The 9,861-nt window shown below is 36.4% G+C and overlaps 1 protein-coding gene across 9 annotated transcripts in view; it reads right to left on the minus strand.

Annotated features, from left to right (window-relative positions):
- Positions 1 to 7,482, minus strand: part of LOC18444822 (endoribonuclease L-PSP family protein) — a 33,947-nt gene extending 26,465 nt beyond the window's left edge. For 6 of the 9 annotated variants that reach the window (XR_016044714.1, XR_016044715.1, XR_016044716.1 and 3 more), the window contains exons 1-5: positions 7,209 to 7,482; positions 5,000 to 5,115; positions 4,854 to 4,898; positions 3,756 to 3,829; positions 3,619 to 3,668 (exon numbers count right to left, since the gene is read on the minus strand). Coding sequence is in view for 3 of the 9 variants with exons in the window: in XM_011628990.3 (XP_011627292.1) it covers positions 3,619 to 3,668; positions 3,756 to 3,829; positions 4,854 to 4,898; positions 5,000 to 5,115; positions 7,209 to 7,389 (466 nt within the window). In the remaining 6 variants the exon portion in view is untranslated. The remainder of the gene's footprint in view (positions 1 to 3,618; positions 3,669 to 3,755; positions 3,830 to 4,853; positions 4,899 to 4,999; positions 5,116 to 7,208) is intronic. The other 3 variants (XR_016044718.1, XR_016044717.1, XM_088852211.1) reach the window with 1 other exon arrangement.
- Between the last annotated feature and the right edge of the window lie 2,379 nt (positions 7,483 to 9,861).

The following is a 9,861-nucleotide window of genomic DNA, read 5'->3' on the forward strand; positions in this document are numbered from 1 at the left end:
CTCATCAGAAAGAAGCTTTAGCTTGCACATCACCCTTTCTAGAATGAGAAGAACCCTACTCCTTGGTCGAAAGCACATGGAAACACCCTAATGATGGAACCTGTGTTTTCTTACAGTGGATCATTATCCTTCCCTTCTCTACCACTAGCCATCCATTAGGCTCACTTGAGGAAGTGATATGCCTTTTGTCCTTGGCAGATATTAGTTTTGAGCATGTTTCTTTTGGCCATGTTTCATGTGACCACAGATTGGCTGAAATTGTAGGTAGAGGATTTGTGTCCAAAGAAATGATTAAAAAAATGCCAATCCGGATCGAAAATTACTTGTCTAGATCAGAATCATTCAAGGGCCATCCCTATTCCTGGTTCGAACCAGCGACTTAGCCCTATATTATGTTAAACTCCCTCCCCCTTGGTTTTGTTCGTTTTGTATTCCTCTCTTAGAATTGTATAGAAGATTTGGTAAAAAAACTCAAAATCAACAAAAACAAGGGATTGAATTTCATTCATTTCTTTACATGCCTGGTCCACCATTATTCTAATTTCTCTCTGGTATTACAATGACTTTTTGTAATATTAAAGGCATTTTGTTCTTTACCCTTTATCATATCCATATGAAGAAAATTTTGATTTGGAATCCAACTCAAAGAAATCGATTGTATGAATTTTGGGGTTTTCTCCCTTTTGAGCTCGATTTTGAATCAGTTTTGAGCTTTAAATATCAACGAAACTAAGCATATATTTTTTCTTTTTTCCTTCATTTTTGTCTTTTTTATTTCACCTGATCACCATTCGGATCATAATTTGTGGGTGCGTAGTCGACCCAATCGTTCCATGTTTAAAAAGACTTGTCCTAACCTTTTGCAAAGAGAACCTGTTAACGACACGAACTAGTAAAACAGCTGCTAGTAGTACTCCTTACCATACCTCATTATTCAAATTCCTTCGGGAAGGATCCCTTGAAACCCATGGGTGCACAAGCTCTACCTCAGGCCTAGCACGCATGCTAGTTGCCTTGTCTATAACATTGGGCTACCTATTTTTGATGTGATATGACAGAGAACCCCAACTCCAAACAAACATGTGGAAGACTCGGGAGTTTAATTAAAAAAGGAGAGATCGTTGACCTTCCTTGGAAGAAGAGATATAGGGCTTCCACCTTTTCAGAAAGACATTGCATGTAAATGTACCAATATCCAAAGAAAAAGAAAGAGCAAAAGACAAAAAGTGAAAATGATGTTATCTCTTGATGCAACGCTACCAATAGAAAAACATTGAGAAAAGTTAATGCACAACAAAAGCTAGGCCATGCTGCTTATATTCTATTTCGCTATTAAGGGAGTGTTATATCCCTCAACTTTGCCATCGAAACAGTATTTAATTTTCTTTTTCACCCAATGCATGTCAATCAAATTTTTAGCTAATTGCAAAACTGATATCCATGTAAACCAATAGATTCGGTTCGGAAATGGACAAGGAGACGTGGGATTCTTAACTCTGTGAGCTAGGACTAATAAAGAATTTCATTAACTAGAAGAAAAGATACAACCATAGTTATCGGGATCAAAAACAAGGTCAGATACCAGATCAGGATCGGGACCACGAATCGAGAGATGCACAAAGATCCATGGGATAGGGGTCCAAATACATACACCGTGAGTTAAAGGGATCGTGATCCCAAATTGACGGGAACACGATCCAAATTTGTCCAAGATCGAATGATAAAGTATATAGGATCGAGGTTCATCCAGCTTAGAATTGAAGCTCCCCAAGAGCACTTAACTAGGGTACTCTAGCTCAAGAAAAAAGTCCATTGAACGATATGATTAATGCCTTCTTTTAATTCAAAAATTAAAGTATCATTAGATATAACGAATCCCATAAGTGAGAAGTGAAACTGAAAACCCAAAATGAGGATTCATATTTCAATCGTCAGGTATGAAAGAAGCTCTATAGCTTGCTGAAAATGTTGCATATTTGTTTTCCCTCATTTGGGTCCTTTCACTTACAGGCGATTGCACATGCAACTAGGCAAATGCCGTCTAGATTCAGAGGAAAAAGGGGTTCAGAACCAAAGATGATCAACGTGAAAAGGTTGTAACAGTCAATATGGTCAACGAGGGGGCATTTGAGACAGATAAATTGTATAAAGTGTACCAAACTTCTAGTAATCAAAATAAAAAATGAAAAGGATTTAGGGTAGGACATGGCGAAGGTTTAGCTTTACAGCTGCTCTCCTTCATCTGCAGGTTCCATGACACAATATGGCAGGCTCTTGTATGTTATGGTGTTTAATTTCATGACTTAACAAGTTCAAAGTTCAAAATACAAACTTCAAACCCTAGTTGCCATTGTGGGCTTCAGAATTGTTCGTCAACTGGTTTATCTCTATATCGAAAGCATTTCAGATTTCAGAATTTTTAGAGAAACATGCTCTTGACCAGAGAGAGAGAGACAGAGACAGAGATTATGGGCCAGCGAGTTAAGTGAGGATGGTAGGGGAAGAGGGGGTGGGTCGTCAGTACATGAGACATAAAAAGTGATTGTGATCTTCGATACCAATGTAAAAGAAACCTCATTCCACATTAATGGAGGCTTGATTCCACTTACTCATGGACCCATGATTTGCATGAAAGGGATCTGGATCCATTAAACAAGGATTTAGAACCCCAATTTTGCAGATTGAGATCCTTCAATTCAAAAAAGGCCTGGAATCAAGATCTCTTGTCTTGGAAGGCAATATTGAGCTTCCAAAGCTGGAGCAACCTCATTCCCGGGTGATCCCGATAACTATGGGAATAACAAATGAAGAAAAAACAGTATTTAATATATTGGCACCTTGACTTCCTTCCGTTGGTAGTTGTTATACCTTGTATTCTCCATTTATTATTTATTAGAAAAGAAAAACCTTTATATTTGTTGTAGCTTCTCACCCACAACGCAAGAATAAAGAATAGTGCATTGAAGAATAGAAGGATACCCCAAGGGATAAAACCAAATAAGACGAAACCTATCAACTAGAGAAAGAAAGTGGCCTTTAATGCGGCCATCCTTCTCGCTTACCTTTCAAAGGAAAGCCCGAGTTTGTATCCCGAAGCGTATCCTTTGCATCCCAATCTTAGGTGTCAGCCTAGAGGTCTAGCAACTACTCTGAAACTTCAATGTTCATAATGGAACTCTTCCACAAGTTAAACCTTTGTAACTTTGTTCCCAAACAAACTCCAACGATCTGATAACTAGTCACAACTTGTCAGCTATTGACCATCAGCTTTTAAATGAACAGCACAAATCCAAATATATGAACTCACATGCCATGAACATATCGATATCTGCATAAATATGTTCATAGTGGATAATCATGACGAGCATAACTGCCCATGGTTGAGTATCATCCATGCATATGTAGGAACTAGGAACTACTATTTTCATTACTCCAGTCATTTCAACACAATTCAATCTCGCATGCAAGTGCCAGCAAGAGTACACAGAATATCTAAATGCATGCAGATAATCTTTAAATATACAGAAACAACAGCTCAACCCAGAAATAAAAGAAAAAGGGAAACAAAAGGACCAAGTCAAAATTTCAAAATCTAACTTGCATTGTGCCAAAACTCACATTTTGCATAGATCTCATTGACTGTCTTGAAGTCCTTCATGTCAGCAAGCCTGTCCAAGATCAACTCATAAGTCTTTTTTGCATGTAAGTCTTTCAAGAGAAAATTATAAATAAATGTCGTGGTGTCAAAACCATACAAAACTGTTGTCTTCACAACTGAAGAATAGCTGGCACCACTGGCTCTCAAAATTTCTCCAATATTCTTAAGAGCCTGAAATTTTTCCAAATGCAAATAAGGAAAAAGTAACACTGCTGGGAAACCCTCGAGTCACAAGATCATAATACCATCACAAGTTGATAAAGGTACCCAGGCCACAGTATTCTTTATTTTAACATTTGTCATAAGAAACAAGAGATCATGGTATAACTAACAATTCAGAAAAATCTTGTTAACGAATTTTGAAAGTAACTAATCAGGTGTGCATTTAGCACTAATATCAAGGAGAGAAGGATAGAAAAAACTCCTGGTACGGCAGAAAATGGCTATGTTAAAAAGTCACAGGACTTTGCTTACTAAGTCATCTTTCAGTAGAAAACTGCCGCGAAAAATTGGTATAGGCTAACTTTAGGATGTCCTCCAAATTCTTCCCCCGTTAAAACTTTTAAATGTCATGAATTATGTTGCCATCATTTACTGGTGGCCTACTAAATTCAGATTATAGGAGTTTGAATCAAACTTTGACATCTCTGAACATCCGCCTTCATAATGAGGGATCAAGAACCCTAGAATCCTTGTTGGGAAGTACTTAAGAAACATCTTTTCATTAAATAAAATGTTGCATCTGACCTTTGCAGGTATATGAAGTTTTGGATAATTGTTAGTTCAGGAGCTGTTCAGGTTAAATGCTGGCTAAAATGGTTCTTACCAACGCACTAATTAAATCCACTTATTTAGTTTCCGAAATAAGATTTCCCTTTGATACATGAAATAAGCATTCATCTTTTTCAGAGAGGTTGGCAGATCGAAACTGCATCGTACAACATTGGTGAATTCTTGTCCTTCACTCCAGGTTACTGATCATAGTTTATATGGGGAACTCCATATTCTATGAGAAAAATCAGAGCATTGCAAATATCAGCTAAAATTAAAAAGTAGATTATACGTATACATAGCATCTAAGAAAAATTAGCTGAACAGTGAAAATCTAGGTGAAGCACATAGTTGCAAAAGTATAGCTAGGCAGAATAGATGCTCTTTCAGAATCGAAAGCGCAAACAACTGGAACCCAATTCACCTGCTCTGTCTGCTCCTCTATTCCATCAGAGATTAGCTTCCCTGTCTGAGAACATGTATTAAGAAATTAGCAGGCAATTGATAAAGAATTCAAAGTAAAAAAGTGGATCTGCGGAAATATGCCCAAATAACATCATGAAGTCCAACCTCAGGAACAAGCCCCAATGCCCCAGACAAGAAAAGGAGGTCATAAGATTTAATTCCCTGAGAATATGGTCCCACTGCTTTTGGGGCTTTTTCTGTTTGAATAACCTCAGTTTTACCTAAAATCAGCATCAAAATAATCAAGACAGACATAAGAAAGTCAAACCATCATTCCAGCAATATAAGAGACAACATCAAGCTAAACTTAAAGAAAAAAAGAAATACTTAAGAACATTTAGCATAACAATTAAGATAAGTAAGTAAACCACAATTCATAAAACCTGGGGTGCTAAACGAGTAGATTCATTACATAATAAACCCTATTAAGATTTTCCAAACACATAGCCATTTGAACAAAAAATCAACCTGATTTACTTCATGCCCTGAGGTTGATGAGAAAATGAATCAGCTCCAAAATGTAAGAGATTTTAACACTGAACAGAGGAAAGCATGCATAAAGAGTGATTGTCTAACTCCAAAACCTTGATTACACTCAGTAACCCCCTCCCCCCATAAAAAAATCACACACACACTTCCTACACTAGTCTTTCTAAATACTGACATTTCCTTCTCCTATTTCTGTTGCTTCTCTTGCTCCCATTGCGAGCATTTATATTTTATCCTTCATAGGAGAAGGAAGTGCCAATCCGGTCCCCTTGGTATATTACTATTTTTTAAAAAGAAAGCAGTCTAAGTTCTGCAAGTTAAACTAGAACAATCCAATTAAGACAATTCATGGAGTGGAGTCAAAGAAAGGGCCGCCAATTTGACCAGTTATTGGAGCAGGCGGCAAGAACCACATCATGAGACAATTTTTATCATATTAACAGAAGTACATTTAACACGTCACGTTGTTTCTTCATGTGACTATCCAGTGACATATCAAAGAGAAAGTTTAATGTGACAAGTAACCACGGATTCTGCAAAGAAATTGTGATACCACAAGGAGCAAACCATAGCAAGCAATAACATGACCATTCTGCAAATGATGTATGAGCAATTGTTTATTATTATAGACAAAAGTATCCAACTTTTGTAATTCCATACTTCAAAAGATTCATGATAAACTAGATCTAGCAAGTAGTTCACTAGAATCATGGAGGAACAACTTGCAAATCCCAGGGGAAAGGGATGATCATATAACCAAATGCTTTTTTTCTGACAAAGCCCTTAAGGAATGCGGTGTGGCCCTAAAACTGCAGAATAAGCAGTTATGTAATTCTGAAGAGCAAATATTCTAAGGAAACAACTATAAAGGGTGCTGCAAACGCTATCACTACAAATTTCAGGTCTTTTAAGATGTATACATTATTAATCGGCAAATGCTGTGAACAGATAATAAAATAAAGCCAAAAGCAGCAAACGAAAGAAAGAGAGAGAGCGAGGGGGGAGAGAGAATAGGATAATAATGGTAGTGGAAGACTCTCTCTAATCACCAAGAAGACTCCACTCATGCCTCTTCTGGTAAGACAACAGGAGATGAAGTTAGCATCCCTAGGCATATAATCTGAAACAGCAGGTGCCATGATACAGTAATTTGAAATCCCTTTGCATGAAATCCACCAGTCTCATAAAGGAAGAACCTCAATCCCAAGCAGAAGGTAGAGTAATTCGAAATCCCTTTGCATGACATCCACAAGTCTCATAAAGGAAGAACTTCAATCCCAAGCAGAAGGTAGAGTTTAACGCAAATTTAGAATTCAAGTGGATGTTGTAACTAATGAAATTTCACTGCAGCAGAGGCTTAGGGTATCAGAAGTTAGCATTGTTAATTGGAGATGACAATAAAACATTAATTTTTTCACTCGCTAAAGAAGATGGCAGATCAGAAAGAAAAATTTGAGGTATTACCTATGCTACTTGGTGATGTGAATCAAATGTTAGAATTCCATTTTTTAAATTTACGGTATGAGCATGATTAACTAGAGAAAAGAAATTAAAAAAGCCACTTTGAACTTTCAAGAAATTTAAAAAGCCACTTTGAACTTTTCACTAGATTTTTCATGAATTTATAAGTATTTCCATCATTTTAATTGATTCTTTACTAAGTATCAACAAAATAGAAAGAACGAAAGAATGTGCATAATGCTTCTGCCAAAAAATTGATTGGCCTATGAGATTCACAACATGTTATACAGAACCTTCTAAATAAATAAAAACTTAGAGAAGTTGGGTGACGAAGGAGGAGGATAGAGAGAGTAGACAGACTTACTAGCAGTGTTTGAGATGCTCATGGAGTAGGACACAGAGAAGGGGGTTTTTGCTTTGCGATGAAGAAGAGGCAGATTGGAGGGGCGGGGGGCAAGAGAGAGGCAGCGAAGGCCACGAGAGAATGTGGCCTTGTTGAAGTCGACGATGGAAGAGGAGGAGGACCACCTAACACACCACGCCATCGCTGCTCTGCCCTCTTCTTTCCTGCTTCAAAAGTGTAGAGTGAGTCGACCGGACCCTCACCCTAGCCTTTATGCATGTCTGAACAATTGTTGTGCCTGGACAATTATTTGTGCAGGTAGGGGTGGCAAGGGGCACCTGGCCTGGCCCCACCCAATCAGCCCGTCCCTACGAAGTAGGGCTTGGGCCATGAAATGTGGGGCGTGATTTCTCTGAGGCCGTATAGAAAGGGTGCAGTTGGCATACGAATGCATCTGTAGGTGTAGAGGTAAGGGTGCGCCTTCAAATTTTATCATGGTGTATAATTTTGATGCAAAATGTTCTTAGGATTATCTCAAAATCTATTTTATATCTAATTATAAAATTTTAAATTTTAAAAATGATTAAAATCAAGTAGATCTATAAACATATGAAAATCTTAAAAATGGACGGTGTAGATAATATGTTGTAAAATGTACTATTTTCGAGACTTAAAATTCTTTTATTTTTCATACTCATACATCTCGATTTCGAGATGATCAATCAAAGGGTTTTTCAACATTAAAACTATATTTTCCGATGGATTGTTTAGGGGCATCCGTAGTTTTACATTATAAGGTAGCATCCTTATATAAACTTTTTCCATATAGAAATCAGTCACCTCCTAAAAATTTATTTTTAAGATGGATTTTTTGACCTAATATTTAAGTACATGTAATCTCTAACATGGAGATGATGAATATGGGAAAAATAAATAAATTTTGAAAATTACATAATTCTAATAAGAAAACATATGGACCATTAATTTCAATTGTTTTTATACCTTGGAACCACATATTGTAGAAATACAATCCAGCCCACATAAAACAAATTTTTTAAAATGTGACCAGAGTGCCAGACAAACATGGCCACAGGGTCAAGTAGGGCTGGGGCCACAATCAACCTAGTTCAGATGGGCATGCCCCTTTTTTTTTCTTAATTTTTTGATTTTATTTGGCCCAGCCCAGCCTTGCTAGGCCTAGGGCCTCTTTGGCTTGGTCCCGACCGGTCTGACTTGTCTGACCCTATAGGGGGCCGAGCCGGCCCATTGCCAGCCCTATGTGGAGGTAAAATGTCGTCCCAACCAAGCTCTTAACAAAAATTCATCTTACATAAAAGTTTGGGCCTGAAATGGTGGAAAATAATTTCCAATCAATAATATAGAAAAAGAGAAAACTATAGACTGATATAATTATATTCGGTATGAGAAGGTTATGAATCATTTATGGCGTATTTATTTAAAGGAAAAAGTTTATATAGAGCTTAGGCTCTAAACAATCAAATAAGAGCCTCCTCAAATTGATCATCTCGACATCAAGATGCATGGACATGACAAAAAAATAGATTTCAAGTTGTGAAAATAGTGTACTTTTTAACACATTTTTGGACTGTCAATTTTCAAGATTTTCAAGTTTTCATAGATATGTCGATCTACACTATTTTTGAAGCTTTAAACTTTATAAATAAAAATGAAAATATGTTTTAAAGCGATCAGAAAGATTTTCAATATTGAAACCACATTTCTCGACACTTTTAGAAGGTAGGCTCTAATTTAATTGTTTAGAGCCTAGGCTCTATACAAACCGCACCCTTGTTTAAAAGAAGGGTTGTCTCCAAAAGAGCAGTATTCCCCACTTCTATGTCATTTTCATGTTTGATGTACCGAAGTAATACAGTCAAAGGAACTACCATGTTCTAATTTTGAGGTTTGACTAGGGCCCAAAATTTACTTAATCCGAATCCGAAACTTGGATTTCGGATCCTATTCAGATCCGAGTATGTATCCGAAATTTGGATCCCGATCCAAATTTCATAACCGAATTGAAATTTGGGCTAGATCCAGGTACAGGTGTATCTAATCTGGATCCGACCTGATTTTTTTTATAGATTTGTAATTTAATAGATTGTGAAGTTTAGAATATCCCCCACACACACACACACACACACACACACATATATATATATATATATATATATATATATATATATATATATATATATATATATATATATATATATATATATATAAACTTATAATTTTTATATAATATCTAGCTATATTAAGTTATGGAATACCTAATCCACTGCACCTCTCTCTCTCTAAGATGGTGCTCGCTCATTCATTGATCGATTTGCATGACAAAATGCAAAACCGCCATTGAAGAGAACTTTGATTCGATTGGCTTCACGATTATGAATCAAGGACCCTTTGAAAATTTTGAGGGTTTCATTGAGCCTAATGAAAGTTGGACTTATGTGATCTAGCTTGGATTATGTATTTTTTTTATTTTTTTTTTCTTTCAAATAATTCATTACAATAAATTTACTTGAAACAAATAAATAAAAATAAAATTTGGATTTAAAACTTGATGCCATTAAAATCATACTTTTATTAATCAATCAAAGCCACAATACTATGTTTGGGAATAACAAAACATAAAACAATAAGTATGGCA

Source organism: Amborella trichopoda, chromosome 11, assembly GCF_054954075.1.
Source record: "Amborella trichopoda isolate Santa Cruz 75 chromosome 11, AtrichopodaSantaCruz75HAP2 v2.0, whole genome shotgun sequence".
Classification (NCBI taxonomy): Eukaryota; Viridiplantae; Streptophyta; class Magnoliopsida; order Amborellales; family Amborellaceae; genus Amborella; species Amborella trichopoda.